The 25,250-nt window shown below is 42.9% G+C and overlaps 1 protein-coding gene across 4 annotated transcripts in view; it reads right to left on the minus strand.

The window, feature by feature from the left end:
- Positions 1–838: 838 nt before the first annotated feature.
- The window catches only part of sema4ab (sema domain, immunoglobulin domain (Ig), transmembrane domain (TM) and short cytoplasmic domain, (semaphorin) 4Ab), a 28,388-nt gene continuing 3,976 nt past the window's right edge, over positions 839–25,250 (minus strand). For 2 of the 4 annotated variants that reach the window (XM_036555186.1, XM_036555183.1), the window contains exons 2-15: positions 20,549–20,823; positions 10,991–11,151; positions 10,386–10,445; positions 9,658–9,756; positions 8,196–8,301; positions 7,341–7,463; positions 6,776–6,903; positions 6,211–6,392; positions 5,761–5,905; positions 5,259–5,448; positions 4,761–4,876; positions 3,709–3,872; positions 2,964–3,049; positions 839–2,273 (exon numbers count right to left, since the gene is read on the minus strand). In XM_036555186.1, coding sequence (XP_036411079.1) covers positions 1,501–2,273; positions 2,964–3,049; positions 3,709–3,872; positions 4,761–4,876; positions 5,259–5,448; positions 5,761–5,905; positions 6,211–6,392; positions 6,776–6,903; positions 7,341–7,463; positions 8,196–8,301; positions 9,658–9,756; positions 10,386–10,445; positions 10,991–11,151; positions 20,549–20,633 — 2,418 coding nt within the window. In that variant the 5' untranslated portion in view covers positions 20,634–20,823 and the 3' untranslated portion in view covers positions 839–1,500. Of the gene's footprint in view, positions 2,274–2,963; positions 3,050–3,708; positions 3,873–4,760; positions 4,877–5,258; positions 5,449–5,760; positions 5,906–6,210; positions 6,393–6,775; positions 6,904–7,340; positions 7,464–8,195; positions 8,302–9,657; positions 9,757–10,385; positions 10,446–10,990; positions 11,152–20,548; positions 20,824–22,430; positions 22,504–23,814; positions 23,970–25,250 lie in introns of those variants that run through there. The other 2 variants (XM_036555184.1, XM_036555185.1) reach the window with 2 other exon arrangements.

Here is a 25,250-nt window from a genome sequence, read left to right on the forward strand (position 1 = left end):
TATTATTTTCCTGACAGGCGCTCTTATATTGATTACATGCTACAGAACTGTGCATTTTTATAGTGTGGTACACATGGATTGCCTAATCCCTGCCCTTAAAGTACTTGTTTTTTGTACTATGAAACAAATGGCTGGTCATCTTTCTCGATTATACAAGTGTCTACAACTGGGCCAACATAATATGCATTTTATATATATGAACAGCCTTATATACCCTCTAAAGTGATGTTACACTTATCACAAACTATTGAGTGTTTGTCAACACAACCCTTGGGCACATTCGTCTGTTCCTTTAGCAATATTATACAATGACACTCCAGATGCAACATTTTAACCCAGTCTGACTTTGATATATTTATTTGCTGTATGTGAAACAGTCAGGTAAACATTGTATAAAAATAAAGTTAAAACAGCTTCTTAAAAAGTGGTTAAAACAGAAATTTAACCAACAAAGTACAGACAGAGTACCATATACAGAAGTTGGATTTTCTGACACAACTGTTCCACTTCATCTTTCTCACTTTAAGAAGTTCTTGATCAAAGTAATATAACCAACGATTTACAGACGTATTTCAAAATACTTCTGTGCAGGAAAAGCTGTCTAGCTAAACTTGTTTTCTTATGTTATCTACACAATAAAAAAATACAAATTTGGCAATCTCACAGCATGTCAAGTGATTTTCAGATCTGTAGATTCAAATACAGTTAGGTCAATGAAATACGGACATGCACAAAACTATTATTTCTGTACCCAATGCGGACTTCTTTTCCAAAAATTTGAGTTACATTACTTATGCTCCTGGCATTACATTTATCAGTGTAGTTTTAATTACATGTGCATCGGAAAATGAGAAACAGGAACATTAAAGTTTTTAGCTTCATATTTAAACAGAAACAAAAATAAAAGAATAAATAAGACTGAAAAACTAGACTGAAAATCTAGTGGATTATGCGTCTAATATGAATAAGACGCAGCACAGAAGACTCGTACAGATTTAACAGTGCAAACCCAGGCAGTAAAAAAAGAGTAAAAGAAAGAGAAGGCGATGTTGTTTCATGCACAACCTCTATCACTTCAATGCCTACAACCTGAGTGGATGTCTTGCAGGCCTTTGGTGTCCCGTTTGCAGTTTACTTTTTGGAGGGTGGGGGTAGAGGCAGTGTTTGGACACATTTAAGTTCACATACATTCTACAGATCTGCATATTGACCCTTCTGCAATTCAGGGAATATATAAAAGCAGTCTATAATCGTATGTAATGTATTTACACACATCAACTCACACTCACAAAACACACTACTGCCCCCCAGTGGAGCGCAGAAGCATAGAGTTCTGTTACATGTTTGAATCACAGAGGCCGCTCAAACGTGCAGAAACCAAAGTCTTTGCTTCATTTGTACGTGAAAGTACACTGATCCTTCTGGCTTTAGCCCAGTCTACGCATTCCTGCTCTGCTGATTCAGAGTCTAGTAGCTTCACGGTGAGACTGCCCATGATGATTACATAGGGGTGTTGGGCAAGTACCCGTTGGACGCCCTTGGCGAACTGTTCTTCACCGAAGGGCTTCTGCCGTGCGCCAGCCCGTTTTGCACCAGTCCGTTGTGCACCACCCCGTTCTGTTTGGCAGTGCCAGTGAGGGGGTCCTGCTCCTGGAGGCTGCCCGTCTCGGAGTCATTCTTGGGACAGACCTGAGGCGCGGTTCTACCCCTGCACCTCTGCCGCAGCGTAAAGACTGCCCCCAGCATCAGCACGCACAGCGTCAGTGCCAGCAAGACGGACACTACCACCAGCTCCTCAAAGTAGCTACTATTGTCCATGGACTGCCTAGCCTCGGTTAACCTTGGCTGGTTGACTGAGGTCAAGTTCCTGGTCACTCTCGGAGTGATGGCGCCCATTCCTTTCGAAACTGTGGTGGGCGCCATCATTTTTGTCTTGGACCCCGCCCCCCTCCCTGTGTCTGCTGTAGGCCGGTTAGGCACGCGGGTGGAGCTGACGGCTTGGGTGGTGGTGCCGCTGTTCCTCTGTTTCACGGAGTAGATGGCCAGGGTCTGCTTGAAGCCGTTCTCCACCGAGACGCACATGTAGTGGCCCAGCGTGACGGGCGTGGCCAGGAACTGCAGGCTGCCGTTGCCCGGCTGCAGGTAGAGGTCCTGGGAGAGCCGGCTGTTGGGCCGCTCCCAGTGCAGTGACGCCAGTTTGGAGGCTTCGGGACACTGGAGCTTCACCACTTCATTCAGGGAGACGTACAGCTGCTCACCCGGGGAACAGACGACTGCCAGAATTCAAGAGTCAGTCACCCTGCTGCAGGACCCCGTATGTCACATCAACAGACTGACCAATCACTAACTTACTGATCCACGGTGCACTGCATTCTTGCCAAGCATTTTAATGGCTCTACTCCCTCAGTGATAAGTGCAATGCACTCCGTTTATAAGAATTATTAAGAATCAACAGCATATAGTAATCAAAAATACTAGCACGGAATCATTCCAGTGCATACCCAATTTAAATATTTTTCTTATAAGAAACACGCTTATCCACATAAAGATCATTATGTGCTCACTAAATCCAGTTTAGGTTATGACATTTAAGGTGATACAAGCAGGTCTCTAGACCTACAGATGTAGGAAGGCCTTCAATCTAACTGCTATGGCCTTCTGCTCTTAACACCTGTGTAATGAATTCAGTGTATATACCTCATATCCTCTCTTCTTGCATAATGATCTTTATCGGGTTCAGAGAGCGTAGCACTCAAGGCAATGTGCAATAATAATAATGCGAAAAACACACTATTTGCTTACTGTTTCATTCAACATTTAGCACCAAGTGTTACAGCTTAGTGTTTAATATTTAGGGGCTTCCTGATCAACTGTCCACAAATCAAACTCAAAGAGGTCACATTAGTGCCTATGCTAAGGGTAGAAATGCTGCCTTTTTTGTTTACCTCAATAGTGGTACGTACCTGTGGGTTGACCCAGTTTCGCTTTAGGGTTTATGGTAGAGGGTTTACATGTGTCTATCACATTGCCCCCCTCCACATCTTGCACGCTAAAAGGGTCACAAGGAAAGAGCAGGAAGGCTGTTAAGGGTTTTGTTATTATATTATTGTCTAATCTTTCATCAACATTCAGACTCTGATCAACTTTACTGTCCATTTTTAAGTGGAAACTGTCCTTTTGTTGCACCACAAATGACCCTGAATTTTAAAAAACCATGAAGACAAAATTCACACACTCACACTGAAGACAAAATTCACACATTCAAAACACTCACACACGCATACATTTGCAGATGTACAGTACTGCAGTACAACCACTCTAGTCCAGCTTGGGACTACATAGATGCAAAGGGATTTAAAACTACAAAAGTACAAAGTCTAATTCAGTCTCCTAACATTACTCACCCCTAACTACTCACTGACAGACTGTGAGCCATTTCAGAGTATATATTGGGCTGGTATAGTGGTAAGGTGTAAGGCTTGTAAGAAAAAGGTTGCCAGTTCGACTCCCTGCTGAGGCGCTGCTGCAGTACCCTGGGGCAAGGTACTTAACCAAGAATTGCCTCAGTAAATATCCAGCTGTATAAACAGATACCATGTAAAACTGTAGCTTATGTAAGTCGCTCTGGATAAGAGAGTCTGCTAAATAATAAAATAAATACACACTAGGTGGTGCCACATAGAACAGTGGGTGCAGTAAGGTACTCACGCGTCGCCCTGTATGCTGGACACATCAGCGCAGACCTTACGAGCAGGGTCCCAGGCACAGAAGGGGTCCCGGGCCAGCACGCATTCGGCGCAGCTCCAGTAGAAGGAGCAGTTAGATACTGGCACCTGGAGCACACCCTCAGAGGAGCCCACGAAAGCCACGCCCTGTGGCAGCACACAGACACACCCATCAGTGCGGAGACCAGATTAGCACACGCCCCTCCCCCCACCCGCATAGAGATCAGTACGGGAGAGAGATCACCAGGAGAGGGTCAGAGGGTTAATCGGGATTAATGGCTGAACGTTCTTTCAAAGTATACTTGAGCGGGGCGTCCAGCTGACAGATTTAGGGATACCCTCAGCCCTGTGTTTACCTTTAGGCCACATTGTAAATGTAATCAACTCACCCCCATACCACTCAATTATGCAATAGTTTATTTATTGCAATTTTTTTACCTTAAAAAAACAAGAAGATGCTAACAAAGCCACTGAATTTAAGTGATGAGCAGGTGCATTAAGTGATTGGAAAATTACTAGGTTCATCTGTTTGTTGTGTTTCAAGATTTCTGCCAGCCCCCCCCAGAGATAGTAGATCATTGCATTGCATGTGCTCTGTTCAGCCTTAATTCTGCCCCCCCCCCCCCCCCCCCCCGTGGCTCTCTGTTCCATCTGTGGCTCCAAGGAGACAGTGGTCACATGACTCCTGCAGTGCTGTCACATGGGGTTACCTTCTAACGTAGCCCATTCCGAGCCATGATTAACAGCCTGTGACATAAGAGCTCTCAGACCCATCCGTCTCACTTTATGAATAGAAAGCAAGGGATGGAGGGAACAAGACCAAGAGACAGAGGGATGTGAGAGAAACAGAGGGAGGGGGCCAGTGTAAAAAAGGAATACTAAGGAAGAAAGGAAAGCGTGCACATCTTGATGTTTCACGAGGGAGATGAGAGGGAGAGATATTTTGGTGATGGAGGGAGAGTGAGAGGAGAGGGAGAATTATTCTTGATTGAGGCAAACAGACAAGGGAAAACAGTGCAGATGGGGCTAGGGTACCTTCTTGACAGAGAGGAGCAGATTCTTCACAGACTGCGGCTGCTGGAAGACCTGGAGCTCCTCAATGATGTGGGGTCCCTTATCCAGCAGCACCACTTTGTGAAGGAAGCCAGATTCTGAAGGGAAACCGAGATAAAAGAAAACACCAGTGAAGAGACAACATTGAGGATGCTCTACAAAGCCAGCATCAGATACAGCATCTGCAGGCATTTCAAAACACTGCTCAAGTGGCTGGAATACAGAATAGATGTGTGATGTACAGTAACCAGCTGTAGAGAACTGAAATGATTTAACCAACAGTATTCTGTAGACAGCTACTCATGACAATGATTATAATCAAAAAATTACACTCCTACTATTAATAATTTTATTATTCTGTAAAGAACAGCTTTCAGCTTTCAAGCTTTCAGCAACAGGCAGGGCAGAATGTGTACACTGAGGTTCAGTGCAACAGACACATGCCAGCCTGATGGCATGACCACAAGTTCAAATTCACACCTGTGAGCAGGAAGAGTACAGTGTAGTTCTTGCCGTTGGCTCCACGGGTCCTCTGGGCTGCAACCTTGCTGTACAGCTGGTCAGGAGAAACCAGGGCCAGGCCCCGGCTTACAGGATGAACGCTCTCATCTGCCAGGAAGTTCTCTTTCACGAACCTCAGGGTATTGTCAGAGGCATTGTGCAGCCCACACTGTGCAGAGGGGGAGGCCATTCAGGCATTAGTAATAAACTTGTACTAAGCACTGTGGACAAAACATTGCTTTAATCAGACATGCCAAATCAACCACTGATCCTGCACCACCACCTGAGGCCAGCAAGAAGGCATGATTAATCAATTACCTATCCCACAAGGCAACAAGGAGGGCAACAAATGAGGCATCACAAATCAGTTACTCAGACCACACAGTACAAAGAATAGCTCAATCAGGCGCAGCTAATCCGTAACCAATTCAGTTTTAAATAGAAGACTGTTTCTTTCCCACTGTGATGTGGTGATACTTGCCTCTCCAGGATTTGCGACCTTTTCTTGAACTCGGGTGCTCCATCTCAGTGTGTCGCGGTTCAGCACCTTGTAGTTCCCTGAGAAAACCGCTTTGACGTCCCCAAGTCGGAACGCACACACCGCTGAGCGCCCAGAGTTTACGGACCTGGTGATGCAAACAAGAAATGTGGCAGACAGTGCTCACAAACAAGACTCAAACAAAGAAGCTTATTCAATGCTTCTATCACACAGTACACAGGGAAATACAAACCTGTTATTTATCAAAGGGGAATCATGTCAGGTCTTCCCCAAACTTCTTATTTAATCAACCAGGAAATTATTAATGATGAAAGATTAGTGTTGAAAGTATGGTATGCATTTTTTTTTTTTTTTTTACAAATACTGTAACAACATACATCAAAACAAAAAAAAACAACAGACAAAGCACACACTGCTGTCGAGCACTCTCACCACTGGGAGCTGAAGATGCCATAGAACAGGGTTTCGTCTGAGGAGACGCCCTCTGGTGGAAGGAGGGTGACGATGTCCTGGAGTACATTGTAGGGCAGCTCGTTCTCCGACTGGCAGAGGAGCTGTGCTTTGGCAAAGGTGGTCCACCGTCTCTGCAGTGTACGCTGGCCCCCTACGTCACTCTGCCCGTTACCACAAAACAGTTCGGCTCAAGGTCAGATCACTGCTTCTTTATCACAGTCTATAGTACCACACTACCAAGATCGCTAGGTGTTGATCACCCTATCAATCAGACAATGGCTGCCTTTACTCAGTGATTTTGTTTCGTTTCAACAACAGATACATGCTACCTTTTTATTGTTGAGTGAAATGAGTGAAAATTATTGTGTAAGAAAACAATTAAACATAAAGCACTCTTTAAATATCAGTGTTATCATGTTTCATTCAATAGGATGCATGTCCAAAATGACCAAGATAACAAAAAGGGAAAAACTTGAGATTAACAGTACATGAAGGTGACACAAACATCCCACAGGAAAAGATGAGGGTGAAGATCCGGCCTTACCGTGCAGACCTGGGCGATGCGAGATACAGTGAACTTGTCGATAAAGTCATACTCTCTCCCCACCTCACTGAAGAAGAAGTAGACCTTCTCCTCGCTGGGGATGAAGGTCGAACTGATGAAGGTGGGTTCTGGTCAGAGAAATAAAAGATTACCTGTGGCTCAGAGACATCACAAGACTACAGCGTCCCGTAAGCGCAAACTGTTACAGGGGCCTTATACCAAAACAAATGTGGGTTTCCTTTCTGTGATCGGTACATCACTACAGAGGGTGGCAGTGTAGCATAGTGGTAACCCAGAACTGCCTCAGTTAATGTCCGACTGTATAAATGGATAGCATGTGAAAATTATAACCTACACAAGTCGTACTGGATGAGAGCATCTGCTAAAATGACAGCAATGTAATGTAATGTAATCCAGTCCCACGGGACATCTCAGTGTTTCAGGACCAGGGAAGCACAGTCACAATGATGGATTGATGCATTAATTGATGCATTAATTTCAATGAGCTGCATCTGAGGGGCAGCACTGCTACCCAGTCATAAGCACCCACAGAGGAGACGCTCACCTTCCAGCCAGCCCAGCGTGTCGTCCAGCTTCAGGTCGATGTGGCTCCCCTCGCTCAGGTGACGTGAGATGACAGGCCGGTTCCCCCTGTAGTCTGCCACTGTGCCCGTGTACAGCTCCCCGTCTGAGGATATTTACATTTAAATGACATTTATTCAATTGGCAGACACTCTTATCCAAAGTGAGGCAGAGTACAACACAAGCAAAGAGCCACATAAGGAATCAACAATATTAGAAGTGCAGCATGACCAAGTTTCAATAGTTGGCTAGACAAGGTACAAGCTAGCTGACAGAGATAAAAGTGCATGAAATTATAGACTGAAATTTAATTTTCTTATGCAAAACAAAGTTTATAATGTAGGAAATTGCTATAGGCGGTGGTGTTTTGGGTGCTTCAGGTAAGAACAGAATAGCTGTATCTTCAGATTCTTCTTAAAGAGGATATGTGTAACATTAAAAACAGGACATGAACATCCCTCTGGAAGGAAATGAGCTCTTATTCACCAACAAAACTTTTTAGACAATAATTTACACAGTTTGTTATTATGTACTCAAGTGGTACACATAGTGGATTCCTACAGGTCACTCAGGCCGGTATGCCAGGTACAAACAGCAGGTGAAATGCTGATTGGTCACGATGGCAAGTAGAAGATCAGTGTATGTGTGCATGTCACTATGGGAATTTCCTTCACACAGCACTGATAAAGACATAAACAGATTGGCCAAGAGGCTCTAAGCGGATTACTGAGGTTTATTCTTGCACATCGTGGAATAAATTGCCACAGTGTTGCAGTCACTTGCCACACCAGAAATTGTTCCCCCTGTTGGCCCAATCTCTCCCTGCAGGGAATCTCACCAACAATGAGGGCCGTGTTCCTCTGGTAAGGGTCGTACGGGCAGCGGCCTCGACCTTCGTCCGGCTTGCCGCTGGGGCCAGTCACAGGGGCGAACGTTTGGGAGTCCTGAAAAGGAGAACAAAACAGAGCCAGGTAACGTGTGAGAAGCTGCCAAGGGTCTCCCCACTTACAGTAACACGTAAGTTTGGACAAACCTACTTATAGAAGGGTTTGTGTTTAGTTTTACTATTTTCCACATTTTACAATAATAGTAAAGACATCATAGCTATGAAACAACACAAAAGGAATTATACAGTGATCAAAGTGTTAAACAAATCAAAAATATTTTATATCTTAGATTTTTCAAAGCAGTCAAAAAAATTAAATTTAAGTTAAAAAAAAACTGTACAGAAATTCATGCATAGGCATCAACTTCAATATTCATTTTTGTCTGACAAACAAATTTCAAGCATTTAAGCATAAATCTCTAAATCAAAAATGTCGTTGAATGCATGTTTCCCATTATCTGAATCAAGTGTGTCCAAACTTCTAACTGGTACTGTATATCAGCAGGATGTGGTTACTGTGTCTGTCCCTCTCCTGGGCCTCTGTGTTCGTGATGCAGAATGAAGCCTGCGGTGTTCCCTAGAGTGTATGCAACCATCACCTCACACAACCTACAACACAGCGGGAGAACTCCAGTCTCCAGGGGCAACCATGGTCAACGGTGCATGCAAACATTGCATAAATTGCCCATGCACAGCTGAATTCAAATGGATTAAGGGTGTAGTGTGCACAATTTGCACGCAACTTTAAGAGAGAGGTGCTCAGTCAACTTCAGTGTACATTAGGTAGGGCAAGTGGCAAATGCAGTATTGGACTACTTTCACTACTTTTAAATTTTGCTGATTATAACCCCTGTGGAAGTACAGCGAAAGAGGTAAGAGGAGTGGTAAATGGTGCATGTGGAATCTCTGGATCAACAAACAGAGCACCTCACGCTGGGGTGGGTGGGGGCATAAAATTGTTTGCTAGTTCTTTGACATGGAAAGGAACAAGGCCTGGTGTTCTAGCAAAATCTTCCTTTGTGAGACACAACAGGAAAAAGAAGAAAAAAAAAACATTTTGCTGTAACAGCTGTCCTTAAAGGCCACATCCCCCTTTGATAGTATGTCTGTCAAAGGCACCTCAAGCTGTTGATAAAATATCAGTAGTTCTACCTTACTAGTGTCACTTACCCTCATACACTCATATGCACCTATTATTTTTGGAAAAGTTAATAAGCAAATCACCCCCCCCCCCCAATTAATTGCTAAAAACAATTAGCAATTAATTTGACATACTCATCTAACAGGTGAATAGCCCTTGAAAGACAGATTTGTGAGTGCTTGGTACATTCAATAATCCTCTTTCTCTGCATGATATTTTCCTGTTACTATTTATTGTCAATTATTGGTGATTTGCTCTGATGGCGGGTCTTACAATGTAGATGCAGCGGGGACTGAAGGCGAAGGTCCCACAGGCGTACATGTGAGTGGAGTTCAGGAACTGCAGCACCCGAATGAAGTTGGGGCAGTCCGCCTGGAGGGAACCAGAAAGCACCGTTATACCATGGGTATATCCCGTGACTTCCTGCATTCCTTTGCTGTCACTTCTGGGCCACTGGGGACTCGATGGGCGAACTTTATTACACTTTGGGTCACTTTAAAATGGCAGAGATGCTAAATCACAGCCTGCAGCTCATCATCAAAAAGCCAGCAGGTGGATCTGGTCTCTTTGTATTCACTAGAGGCAAGGTAACTGGTTATACTAATCCTTTTTTGGTTAGACTAATCCAATTGATCAAACAACTAATGAATCCAACCACCCAGTGAGCCTCACATGGAGGGGCTGCTAAAAACTGTCTGGCTATTAAATATTAATGTGAAGCCACCTTATGCTACTGCTATATGATTTTGACTACTGTGTATCAGCATTGCCCAGCGCTAGTCACGGTGGGTCCCAGTCCAGGACTGACTGCTGCAGTTGAGGTGGTGTCTTTTTCCACTTGATACTCAACTTCTCAGTTCACATAATGGCTGTGGATGTCACCTGATCAACCACCCCTCCTGGTTATGGGATTGTTAGATGCTTAAAGAAAGCTGAGAAACCTGCTGCATTGTTTTAGCCCTGGACTGGGAACAGTCAGCTCTGACCTGTGTGTCACTTACCTTTTTCTTGCCCTTCATGGCACAACCATCCAGGTCTTTGGACAATGGGGACCAGTCCAGCTGGTGGAGAGAAGAGCGTAGAGGAGAAACATCAGACACTCCTCAGCCCTCAGACACCTGACAGTGTTTGAGTATCACTACACAGGATGTGCCACTTTATTCAATGTATATGTAGGGCCAGACCAAGGGGGCCCAACACAGAGGTGACTGTCTGAATCAGCGGTCGTAACCTGTACCTCTGGGTTCCTTCCAATTTTTGATACGTAGTTGTATCTAAAGTCATGTGGTGTATTCAACAGACTGATTGCCACAAAACTCTTCTGAATGAACAAATCATTGTGTTCTGTGGCAACTTATAACAACATTAAGTGGGAGACAGCAGAGATTGCCGATTAGATCATTTAGACTGAGCCCTGTAAGCAAACTGTAGGCAATTTTACATTAAATTAGGACACTGGTGCATTATGACATTTAACATCACATCCCATGTGAGATTTCATACAGACACTGATCAACATGACTAGGGCTGCAAAACAACCAAAACAGCCTTGTATCTCTCAGACACCAGCGTCCCCTGCTCTGAAGTCACAGACACTCACACCCACCTTACTCCTTATCTCCATGACACCTGGACGGCTGACGTCCAATGAGATCACAGCATCTCGTGCACCCACAAAGAGCATTGCCTCATCGTCGCTTAGCAATAGCGTGGTGGTGTTCCCAATGCCAGGATTGTTGAAGTGGGTGAACAGTCTACCTGGACTACCTGGAAAAGTGGGGAAAAAATGATTGCCGTAACAGCATGTTTAACCAAACCACCTACCTAAAATTTTCAACTGTCAAACTATTCACCTACTTAATAACAGCAAATTCTAGGGTTTTAGTAGATGGCAGTTTCTAATTAGTCAAAAATGTTGCTTCCATTCATAGTAAAACTTCAGCCACTAGAATGTGTCTAATTGGTGATAAACACGTATGGGTCAAAGGTCACATTCTTATTCCTGCAGTGTCAAAGCTGTGGCACGCTTCATTTTCATGGCACAGGACCAAATGCCTGTTGTGCATTGGGGGTGAAGTGCACGACTGCAATCACCAGAGGGCAGCTTTAACACTCCGTAGGTGTACACAACAGTTGCACACCATCGTTTTTCACTATGTGAGGCAGAGATTCTGTTCAGCCCACTGCTGTCATTCCACCAATGAAAGCACACCTGTGGTTTTAAAAGGTAAAGAAAAATGCATCACATAATACGCCTTTAACTTTCTGCAGGTCTCATATGCTACTGACCCTGGTCCGATTTTCATCTTTGAAGTAGAGAGCCATATTTACAGTTGCCATGCAATAGCGTTTGCTGAGGTTTCACCTCAGTAACCGCAGTTCGCTAAAAACAGGCTTTTCGCTGAACAGCATCGCTTGCACGCACTGTCTTGCTCACTTTTATAGAGACGGCCCTCCTATTTGCTCAAGGCAGCCTTGAGACTGAAGCCCTTCATCCAGCGCATTATCAGTCCTCGTTTGCTCATGACCCTGGTGTCTGTGTGCACACTGTCTCATTTCCGTCTGAGCGCACGCCATATCAGCTCGTATACATCACCCCCGGGCTACTGTCTACTCTGCATGCTTTCCCTCTCAAACAGGCTAAAGGGCTTGGATACCATACACTACAAAAGGCTAAGAGAATACCAGGTACAGAAAACTTTGCTAGGTATCTGACATGGGCCAAAGACACCTCTGACCATTGAAACCACTGTTTGTTTACCTTAATGACTGTTCCAAGTCTGAGAGAAGTCTGTGCTGACTTCAGTGAATCCTTCAGTATGGTTTTTATTGCAGCTAACAATCAATCACACAACTCCCAAAAAAAAAAAAACTGAGCATTGGACTGTTTTGATCTTGCACTCATTTATATTGAAACCACCATTAAATACTAATCCAGATTAACGGCATTATTTAGCTTTGCTGGCATGTGTGGAAACCAAAAGTAACAGACATCCAACAAGCTTGCCAAGATTACGCACTACACACAGACAGGCATGCCTTTCAGCTCTTAGATTATCCATCTGGGAAAACAAACTAAGGGAATTCAGCTTGGGCAGTACATTCTTTGAGCTGCAGGGATTTCTTTTAAGTCAGCATTGCAAAATCTTGGACAATATTCTGATGTGGCTGAACATCAGAGGCTAACCAAAAGTCAGACGACAGCAAGTTCTATGTAGAAACCCAAGCTGTTACATTGCTTGTTGATCAGCACTTTAATATCCTGATGAACTCAAGTGTGGCCAAGTGCTGGCTAAAAGTCCAGTTAATTGCCTCATCTGCCCTTATACAGCTGAGTGTAAATGCTGCTTAAAATATCACAGTTGTCTTACTTATAGATTTGGTGATACAACAGAAACTGACCAATGACCAGCAAAAAAGTCAATAGCTAAAAAGACATACTATACTATGACTATATTATACATATACATAACTGATGGCTAGCACATGATTCTATAATTCACCTGTATAATTTCAGACTGTACTTAAAAATTAGGCAGTATATAAATTAATACAAACAGGAGAGAATCTGAATAATAGGTGTAATAAAGAAAATGCAATGCGATAATCCATTTCTCTGACCTATTCCGACAGCTGCTTCACCAGCCTCCCTTCAGCCAGTAGTCAGCTGAACTGGTCTTTTCAAGGTCATAGTTGTTTGTCAAACAGGGTGTTTTCCCTAACCAAGCCATCAATACAAAGTGCATCGCTGTTTACAGGAGATGCAAAAAACCCCAACATTAGCAGAGGGGCCTAACAAGCGGAGCAAATTCACCTTTGTTTCCTCACCCCCTCTCGTTCAGCACTCACACGAGTCAACCACGGGCCTGTCTGACTGGCTGCCAAGGGCACCCACCCAACAACACGACAGACAGCAACGCTCTTTAATCACCACCTGCTTCACGAGTCACAACTGTTGCTGTAAAGGTCAGGTGCAGCAGGGAGCCTGAACAAGGCCCACGATTTTAAACCATTTGATCATTTCACCTTTAGGCACTTTGACATTCATCACACCTTTGCCCTTCTCCAGAGAGAACAAAAGAGTGAAAATGCAGCGAGTTCCGATTGCCCCCCGCCCAAGCGGTGCCTCAGCTTCCCCCAGGAAGCGAGGGTGGCCAACTGAACTCAGCCATGAATGATGATGTTCAAGCTCTCACCGTTGAACCACACAATGTCAACATTTCTTGAAGTACCCTTGTCGTGCACATGCGAGTGCAGAGCTTTGAGAAAGGGGCTCGGTTAAGCTCTGGCACGCGAACATTCATAACCAACGCATGAAAGAGGTTACTCCGGGACAACCTACGGGCCACACAGGACAGCAGCCTTAAGAAAAGAGTTTACCTTACAGTCATCGTGCAACCTGAACGTCAAATTAAACCTATTAACTTAGACTAAGTCAAAGTTGGGTGGAAAAGGTCTATGTACATTTTAAAATGGTCTGCATTTGGAAACATGAAATGGGCTTTAGTGGTACACTATTAAAAACACAAATTGGTTAGTTATAGCAATAGTGTAGGTTTGTGCCAAACACCAAAAGTGCAGGAAAGTGTAACATTGGACACCCACACAAAGATGCTCCCATCAAGGGAAGTTTTCCATCAAAACAAACAAAAGCTGTGGAGGAAACATTACCAGGTCTGAGACAAATGGGGTAAGCAAAAACACCTTACACATCTACACAGGGAAAACACTTTCTCAAACTTGTTTTGGATAATTATTTACAAGGCTTCACCCTTCAAGCAGCTTACCCTTTTTTACTTGCCTATCTTGTGTTTCAGAGGGCTTCTGTTACTAATAACTAATGCTGATATAACACAATGTTGTTTCACTCATTGGTAGAGAGAAATGAACAAACTTGGCAACCTTGGCAAAGGAGGGCAGGGACATTATATAATGAGACCGATAAGACGCATCACCTGTGCGACTTAGCGAGATCCCGTCCCATATCTGCCATCGCCCACTGTCATCCCCATTACCACCTCCACAGAAGGCCCCATCGGATGGGCGGAGCCTCAGATGCAGGTAATCCTGGGAGGTGACAGCTGCCGTGTCTGAACACCTATGCAAACGCTGGAAAGGTCGCAGTCTGTAAAGCCCAGAGAGGCCTCAAGACCCCCACAATGGGCAGAGCTGATAAGTGTGGTTGATGACTCAGGGATTTTGATTGGTTTATTCAAGCCCATGACTCAGTAGAACCCATTGTGGTATTCATGAAGCCTCACTTCGCAGCATTAGGGGAATTCATCCTCTTGCTGAATTTGTAGGAATTGATCAACATGCACAACACGCATACAGATGATGCCAGATGTAGTTTTGACCAGCCTGTAGAGAGTCACACTCTGTGTCCACTGTTAATGGCACACACTGGACTGTGTGAGGTTATGTGAGCCAGACTAATTTTTAAGTGCTTTCTAGAACTCCCTGTTAGGCACGAGATGAAATATCGTAATTGTGGATTTTGCAACATTAGAAAATTACAACAAAAAAAAACTGTCAGTCACTGGAATTTTTACTTGTTTTACACATCCTGTCCATTAGTCAGAAGTGTCATGACAAAAATTGTACTTGATTAGTTGAGTAGTTTATTAATGATTAGTTCCAACACATTGTTCCAATCAGTCACTTTGCATTCCAGTTGTCACAATATAACCAACGTACCAGGCGTAAACGGAATTTTCGTAAATCGTTTTTTATATCATTGCACATTGACAAATATTGTAAAGATCCATCCAACATAGCATAGTTGCTGAATATGTAAACTACCATCTCTTTCAAGAAGTAGGTAGTTCTTGTAGTAAGCCAGCAAGTGAGCTCTACTGTGTAACGTCAATATCAAATCAACAAAGACATCTCAAAAACCAGCTTGTCAGGTAGCTTGTTGACTGGCTATCTAGTAAATCCATCACCACCATTTAGATAACATTAGGAAAGTTACAAGTTAAAGGTATTGTAACAAGCCATTTAATATTTTTATCACATTTCACACAGTCAGTACAATTTGTTCATTTCAGTCTCTTTTCTTACTTTATGTAGACTAGCCAATTATGGATCCCTTTCATTAAAGCAACATGGCACTCAAACTCACAGTAAATCATGAACATTGGCACAACTTAGAGTTTGATATCTGAAGAAAGGAAAGAAAAATAGTTTTTCAAACATGTTATATTTTTGTTTTTTATCAGTTTCATTTCTTGGGGAAGCCTATTCCTCAAAATCGTATTGTGAACTGAATGCTGAACTGAAACTTAATCATTTCATCACTACTCCCTGTATTTCATAACATCCAATAAGAACTGCCTCTTTGGTGCATGTACATGCCCCCACTTCAGGTACCTGTCTATCCCATAAAACCATTAATACTCCAATACTACCCTTTACACTATTCTGTCAAATTGCTCTACAGCGCTACTTGCCAACTAAAGACAATGAAAGAACACATTATATAAAGTTACAGTAACAAACTTAAGACAAAAGGGCAGGCAGTACAGGATGTGGAACTTGTGATATGGTTGTATCTAAAAGTAGATATAATGTTTTTGAAGGCTAAGGCCTTCATTTCATGAAAAGACCCTGTCCCAAGTCAGTATGTGAGCCCTCTACTCTGATTCCAGCCTGCAGCTGCTTACCACTGCCCATCAGGCAAAGGCGTGCAGTTCTGCATGGAGCTCAGAGGAAGTGAGAGCCACTCAAGGCTATAGTTATCTGCTAGAACTTCCGCAAACACCAGACAAAGCATGAGCTGAAACAAACAGGTTTTATTTATTTATTTCTAAAGCAAGTTTCAAGGAAGCACATGTGCTGATCACCACAGATATTGCTGCAGAAAATGCATATGATCATGTGCTGATCATCGTTTATCTCCTTTCAGGTTCAATGATAGTTTAACAGGAACCTGTGTAGAGGGCTTAGAATTCAAGGTACGCAATCCTTTTGGCTTTCAAACCCTCCTCTCAACTATATCCTGCACACCTGGCCCAACCCCTCCATCAGACACTAAGCAAGGCAGGTCTCTAAAAGATGAAAGTTGCAACACTTAAGCCACCTTCAGCTATGAAAGGGCTCAGGGTCTTAGCTGCAGCTGGTCATGACTACTGTCCTCCCCATCACTCTCATTTTTACACAGTATACAATAATATACATTAATATTTCATGAAACAATCCATGTTAAGCACCATATACAAGGGCATAACAGCTATGACTCATTTGGGTTTCAGATCTTCTGTTTTCACATTAACATCCATAACCACTCCTCAGGTGCTGCTACAGTTATTTTGGCTATTTTTTATGTTGCATTTACATACAATTTATTATGTTCCAATGTACATATAATTCAAGTAGAGTTAGATTAAATGACAGCTTGGAAAGTCTGCTCAATTGTAAAACCCCTAAACATCTAAATACGGAAGACCCTACAAAAACGCCCTTCAGCACACCCCCTTGCCTTTCTCCCTGAAGGACCCTGTCATTTCAACAAAAATATTTTGTGACTGGCTGGGGCATTGTGAATTGACCTCCAATTGAAAATGTTTTTGATGTGATATTACAATAAATGAGTTCATTACACAAATATATCATGTTTTATGCTTGTGACTGAGACCCATTCTTTTCAGGTAAGAACCTCAACCAGGTCCCAACTCCAGTGCTGCAAAAGGCTGCTTTAGTATGGGCTGGTATGTCTGCAGCTGCAGACACCCCCACCCCCTTTCCCACCCGACCTTCCTAAATTTCCCATCCAGTTGTCCTCCTACCCACAGTGTGGAGACTGGCCTGCAGTCCACAGAGGCTGCACCAGGTGCAGATACCAGCTTTAATCGCACTGATTAGCAGGACGACGAACCCCGCTGACCTCAATCAGGACAAATAATCCGTGCTGCACCGCTGAAGCGTGAGCACCGTGCAACGGGACGCCGAGACGACAGCGGAGAGACAGGTACACCAAGGTAAGGGAAATCCTCATTCTGTAGTGCATCAAACCATGATCCCCAAAGGCAGCCTACTCTTGCACAGGGCAGTAGCCTGTAAAGTTTACAAGGATAAGAATGTTGCATGCACAGCTCAGGCCAATTCATGCACAGGACCACAGGAACGCACCACAGAAATTCTTGGATTCTGGAACATTTTCAATACGATATTGTAAACATACTGGTATTCCGTTCATGGCTGTCTTAACCAACAACATTTAACAGTTAGGACTTCAAATGATATGATCAACACTCATTCATACCATCAGAACAATATGCAGTGTTCCAAACACAGAAGTAGAGAATTATGCAGCTGTGTCAATCAGTGGGCCTACCTCTGAAAGACACTATATTCAACTTATATGCATCAAAGCATATTTTCTTGTCTAATTTGTGGAACAACACCAGTAGTTCTTAGCAGATCAGCTTTGGTGGGGAGCAGGGTTGTTTGGGGAGCACACCCTTGGTAGACACTGAGGGACGGCTAAGCTGGAGTCTAGATGTGCTCAAAGGAAGCACATTACCTGTGCGTTAGTAACATGACTCCTTTGTTTTTGTTGTCTAGGACAATGGTGTAGTACAGGCCAAAAGGACCTTCAGACTGTCAAGAAAGGGTATAAAAACAACTGCACAAATGTTTGATTCTTTGGTGAGCTTGAGACACATTTCCAATATCATGCTGTTTATCAAAAATCTAATTACTGCCAAATTTGTAAAGTCAAAATGACATTAATTATGTAATGAGTGAATTACAACTGAGGTAGTTAACTTTTAGAAATGTTAAAGATTACCCAGATTATCCCCAACACTGGACACAGGTTAGCCAAATGGCTACTCACAGTTCTAGTGCATACACACCCTAACTCAAGTAAGCCCTACAATTCAAAAAAGCTTAACACACTGTTTGCCCAAGTGACCAATACAGTGGGAAACCGCACATGGATACAGAAAGGAAACGAGTGGGATACAGACAAAGCAAACCACAATGAAGCCTGTGGAATGTCAGATGATCTGTCAGCCCTGTTGTCGACTAAGCCAACGCCTGGGTTGCACAGCATTCTGACAAATTTCATGCAAGAAAGCGGGGCAGGATACCAGCGGATATGATCAGATGGCAGATTTGAGCTACTGAGCATAACATTGAAATTCAGAGTAAATAAAATTGCTGTGTTACGATGACATCTTCAGCAAACAGGACACAATGTACAAAAGCCTGTGATCCTTTTAACTGTATGTACCAGTTAAGGAAAAGCACCGCTCTAGGCATTCAGAATTATATTCACACTAAACAGAAACATTCTGATCCACTCATAAAACGTACCTGTCGTGGAGAGATTTGTGCAACCCAGAAAATGTGCAGTTTGACTTTCCAGTTATAATCAAAACCATGCATGCCATTTAGGGGCTGGGACAAACACATCAATCCACAGATGGATCAAACTCGGGAAAAAGTATGCACCTACCATAAAACATTCATTTTCAATGCACTCAGAGCTCACTTACATAGTGACACAGCTAGCCCCAAGGGAGAAAAATCAGCATGTGGGAAGTTAGCGTAATGCAACTGCAAGTACAGCATTTCTTTTCTTTCAGGGAAGACAGGACTGATGGCCCTTCCCTAAATCCACTCTGAGCCTGAGTGAGGAGAACAAAATAAACACTAAGAAAAGCAGAGAAGCAGCCTTTGCCGTTCATATCTTCACAATCCTGGGTAAAGACACAAGTTTAGGGCAAACTTCATCCATTCTCTACACTCTGAAAACATCGCTTGTGATGGCAAAAGAACGGAAAGCAAAGTGATGCTAGAGGCCCATTAAGTTGAACAGAGGTCTATTTAAGCAGCATAATGTAAAGTAGGAGCCCAACAGTGTGCTGCTGTGCTCCACCCATGCATAAACCTTTGCAAATCTGTCTCAACTTATTTTTAGATTAATTCACCACAGCTTCCTTTCATTTTTGGACAGTGAATGCTGAAACAGCTTGCTTCTCCCATGCTTTTTTCTGCTTCAGTTTAACAGGGAAGCTCAAATTGTCCTCAAAATGCACTCTCCTGCTCTCCAATTCACTCAGCACTTAAACCCTATGGCACCGGACTACACTTACAACCAGCCAACACGGCACATGCAGCAGGTTTTCTCAGCCAATCACAACTTTTGCCCCTGTCTGCACTGGTATTTAGAAAGTTTTGAGATAAATGTGCTCTCTGTCTGTTTCACAACTTTGCCAAAATGGGCTGTAGGATTTTCTGTCAATGTTTAAAGGTGAAGGGTCCTTGGAAGTGATCTGTACTTCTGTGACATATCACTCTGAAACCTTCCACCCACACATCAACAGGCAGAGCTCAGCAACCTACAATAAACAGCTGCACCACCACCACCACCATCACAAAGCAGGACACTTGTAAAAGCAGGAGTAGGTGCCACATGTCTAGCACTGTGGCTAACCCCTGAGTGGGGCAAGCACAGATGAAAGGAACCAACATGTCACGGAAAATAAGTACTACAGCTAACCATGAAGCTTAGTAATACTACAAGAAAATGTCTGAAATCCACTGAGGGTTCAGCAGCTTCAGCCACCACAGCCCCTTCAAAGACCTACTTTTAAACACAAGAAGGATGCATACGACAACTTTCTTCTTCCTTTTTTCCAAAACCAAATCAACTACTCGGCACAGCTTTTTCATTCTAAGTCTTATCTCACAGAGCGCATGTTCTTCACCCATACATTAAGTCTCTAGCACAGTTCAACCACAGGTAACATTTCAGTGGTCTCTTCAAATGGTAGACAGAGGGATTGAACTGACTGTGACACTGAGACTACATATATACTGTATTTATTTATGTGTGACTTTCTTTGTCATGATTGTTTTTTCAGTACTCGCCACACGGCTGACACAGCATGGATGAGAACAGTCAATAAGCTGACTACAATAGCACACCAGATAATGTATTATTTTTTATTGCACTGTATCCAGCTGGTCCTGTTTAATCCCACTGATCTGGTACACATTTAGTATTTAACAGGAAATTAATGATCGACACAGCTGAAACTGAAATAAAGTTGAATTAAAATACAAACACGTGTGGATGTTGCTAAAATTGGAGCACAAATTCAGGCACAGACATAACCAAGATCCTGACAGAAATGAAGGTGGCACAACTCACCTATGGCGAAGGAGACTCGGGGGATGAGCAGCGCCTGGCAAGAGTACAGAAATGCCAGGAGGACCCACACTACCCAGAGTGCCATGCTGACACACAGGGAAAGTGAGGCACAGGTGACAGCACAGTGGAAACAGTAGAGATGCCTTAGGGGTGTCTGTGTCACCCGGACTGCACCAGGAGTATCAGCGCGTCAGTGGTCGTGTCTGGTGACGAATGTGCGAAGAGGACACGGTGTTGGCGCTTCCCCTGGGCCCTGGCCCTTGATGTCATCGCATCTGTAGGAAGGAAGGCCAGAACAGCAGCATTGAGACATCTCAGGAAGACATGCACGATGGGAATGAGTCAGTCAGTTTAGAGTAGTGTTTCTCAATCCTACTCCTGGAGGCCCACTGTCCTGCATATCTTTTATCCTTGCTCCAAACACACCTGATTAGTGTGATTAACATGCTCTCAAAAGGTGTGCTCAGCTAATCAAAAGTGCCACTGATGAGTTCAGTCAGGTAGGTAGAGCAGGGAAAGGTAGAAAACATGCAGGACAGTCAGCCTCCAGGAGGATTGAGAAACACTGGTTTAGAGAACTATGAAATAAAGATTGCATTCTGAATCACTTCCTCCACCACCATTTCCAGTAGCAGGAGATTACTTTCAACTTGAATGGATACACTTCTGTTTTTTTGTGCTGGAAGTCTGGATAACAGCATCTGCTAAATGAATGTAATGTAAAGTAATGTAATGCTTTCAGTGATGGCACAGACTGAACACCTGAGTGACAACAGAGTGAGGATGGAGGAAGTAGAAAAAAAATGCCACCAGCCATAAGACCCTAAGCTATGAAATCAAAAGACATATAATAATAGTATCAGTGGATATATCCAAAACTTTATTTGCAATATAAGGCCAAATAACATAAGATTGCGTTGACCGATTTTTGCAAATGTGATAATGTGTAAATATACTGCCCTGTATGTGCAAGAGGTTAAGAGACTTTCATATTCAAGTATATAATGGCATGGTGACCTTTAAAATACATACAACAAAAGGAACATCTCCACCTGCTCCCTTAGGGTGAGAAAAACTTCCTTCCTTCAGAGCTCATAAGCGAACAATTTCGAAAGCCTATATTCTGGGAACGTTCCCTCTCTCTAGGAAGACCGATAACAACCCACAGATCTCTTGGAGAGCTTGGTCATGATCAGTCTCATTACCACAATCATAACAGGATTACTGTGGAAGATTAACACAGATGCATCCAATAACCTTTACCTACAATATGAACTCTAATGATGAGATGACCAATATACTGACTGGACCGCATGGCTTACTCATGTAAAACGTTCATCTTCAAAAACATTAATCTAAATACTTAAACACACTAAAGTCTACTGAACATAGAATTATATTAAAGGTGGTCATGTGTACAATAAATGTACATGTACCTCCTCCTCCTAAGATGCCACACAGAAGTGAATTTTAAAATAATGCAAATCATGAGCAACTTAGCTTGCTCTCAAGTTAGGTCCATTCCATTTTTGACATAACTAGACAGATACTCTTAAGTTTTACCTTCGGTTTTCACTAGGAAAGAGGAAATACATTATATAAACAACTGTAAGGTGTACATAACTATACAGTGCTTCATTACTCATGACTGTGGACATACGCACCACTATTGTTTTGAAATTGTTTAAATGAAATGTAATCTGTGACGTTCTCTGTGACAGCTGTAATAAAAATGGCATATCAAACACAATTTGACTGCTTTATTGAAGCACAATATATGTCTATGTCTGATAAATTCAACTCATGCGTGAACATGTAAGGTAGGAAAACGACAGCGTACTTATTTCAATTGTAACGAACAGCAGAGACACTGATCACTTACTTTGCCCAATACAAAAAATTACCCAACACAAGCAGCTCTGTCATTTTCACATGGTCACCATGACGTGATGACAGTGAAGTAACCTGCGGCTGGGATAGAGCAATGCAGGACATTAATTGAAAAGAACATTCAGGACAAAGTTGCTTGTGATTTCCTGGTGCTTTATGGCTAGACACAAACATGTGCTGCCTGAGGTCTGCTAGTGACACAATACAAACAGCATGTTAAGTGTCATGAGATGCCCTAGTACCACTTTTCCGGTTGTGTGCCATACTGTGAAACTCAGAGAAAGCTTTGTGTCCACTATCATGTGGGCCCCACTGAGCAGGACCCAGCTGCAAAATGTCTGGCCCGTAAGTTATCTAGTGCTGCTTCACTAAGAGAGAAACAGAGAATTGGTGAGGTACTCCATAATAGGTTTTACTTAATGTCATCGCATACAATCGCCAAAATTACACTGAAGTCATTGTAAAGTTCTCATTTCAGAATTTTGTGATTCAGATGATACCCCCTCATCCACTGATTTGCTGGTCACATGCCTGCATTTCAATATGAGAAGGGTAAAAAAATGAGGTGTTTCTGGAGGTAGGTTTGATTTCAGATCTACCTCTGAACCCTGAACCAGTGAAAAAACAACTGCCGCTAAATACTCCTGGACACATAAGAACATATTATGATGAGAATGATGATATAACAACCAACAAAAACGAACTGTCACAGACAAAGATGGATAAGCAAGACTGAAAACAGATACAGAGGGTGTGAAAGCACTGCCTGACAACAGGTGTCTCAAAGCTTGATTCAAAATACAAATAAGCACATCTACAGCTTTCAGTCAGTGTGATTCCCTAAGCAATCCCAAGTACAAGATACATTGATGAAATAGCACTGTGTGAAAATTAAAACCAGAAATGTCCAGGAAATGAAGATATTTCCAAGAACTTCTGAATATGACTGAATTATCATTATTAATCTTTATTATCTTTGTCCAAACAAAGCTTTAAAAAAGGTATTCAGTGTCCCACTGACGTTTAGGTATGTTTTATACTCCTAAGTACAAAAACTCTGAAAACATGACATGAAACTCAATGGCAGAATGTGAACTTGCGAAATATTATCAAAACTACAACATCTTTACTATGTACAGATCACCATAGGAATTCGATACGAGATAACTTTTAGACTGGTCCAAAGGACAACTTCCTTCAAAAAAACCAGGGCCAGCTGAGAAAACGAAGATGTTTATTCCATGGAGTCCTGTCTCTCTGACCTCCCACAGACAACCTCATCCAGAGTTGACATAATGGGTTTAACTGTTAATGGTACAGGAGCATCTTCACTTTAAAAATATCCTACTTCATTTTCCTGCGTACTGCCAGCATACCTTTTCAGTCCAGCAACTGGCTTTGTGTATTCCTTTCACTGTCGTTATGGAGGTGTGACTCCGGCCAATCCAATTCTGACCACAACACCACACAGCTGCCTCAGCTTGTTGCTAATGGATCCCACAACAAGCACTTTGTATTCCCCTTCAGCAGAGATTCTTTCCCTCTCTGAACCAGGTTACGGAAGTCTGCACTTTTTCCAGTCACAAACAAACATGCAATATGGCATTCCTTTACGGCCTCAATGAAAACAGAAACCATCCAGACAATTTTATCTGCAGTCCGTAGCAAACTGATTGGGCACTATCGGAAGCCATCTCTGTTTAACCTGTTTGCCAGGTTGTCAGCAATGAGACCTGGCGACAGACATCTCCACGATTACTCCACCTGTCAGATTATGCTTGTGGTCCCATCTCCTGCTGAAGAAGATACCACATCAGCACACAAGGCTTTAGGAAGCATGACTTTTTTTTGCCCAAAACCTTTCAAAGTTGCGAGAGATGACAGTTAAATATCACACATATATACCAGTGGCACAGGCTCAATTCAAAAGAAAGCACTGGCAGAACAGCATTTTCAAAACCTTAACCTGCCCCCATATATGAATACCACTGGTGCAGCTCACACCACAAGCCTGGCCTCATGTGATGCTCTGTTGCGTGATTGTGAAAAGGGAGTGTTTATCTGATGCTGGCTGAATATGATCATGACACATCACAAATAATGGAAGCAGAGCTGGTTTTCACGTGTTTTAGCCGGCTGGATCAGACCATCTTGAGCAACACATTAAGCTGTGAGCCCATGGGGAGAACGCAACAGTAAAAATCCACACACTCATCTCGGGACCCAGCTACAAGCACCACTATGACTCATTGGGCCAGTTCCAAATTGTCACTGGTGTGCCTCCCTCAGAGCTTCCCTTAAACACCACTGGCTGTTTTCAAATAAGTAGTTATTCTTGGTTTCATCCGGGTTTAGCGTTATTATAATCATTAGCCACTTTCTGAATAGCATTAGCATTACTCACTCACGTTTTTTTTTTCCCCAGCTAGCAGTAAGTCAAAAGGTATCGGATGAGCATATTTTCCCCGTCACTCCACAAACCAGGTGGTGCCAACTTGCCTGAGCAGCCCTCCTGCATACCCTGTAAAATAATAAACTGAATTTTTGAACCATTGATATTGCAGGAGAAATATTAACTTAAACTGCACTCTCATCTGTTTTTCAGACATCTTTCTCAAAAGGATATGACATAAAATGCATTGACTTATCTAGTGCTATGTGCAAATTTTTCCTTTATACTAGCTTGGCACATTAATAATAGATTGCAAAATGCATGCAAATAACAGACAAAAAAAAATATTTCAACTCAACTGCTTTCATTCTTTTGCCTAAACAAAAGTTGAACAGTCAATCACATTCTGTCAAGATCACA

This window comes from Megalops cyprinoides, chromosome 21 (genome assembly GCF_013368585.1).
Source record: "Megalops cyprinoides isolate fMegCyp1 chromosome 21, fMegCyp1.pri, whole genome shotgun sequence".
Taxonomy (NCBI): Eukaryota; Metazoa; Chordata; class Actinopteri; order Elopiformes; family Megalopidae; genus Megalops; species Megalops cyprinoides.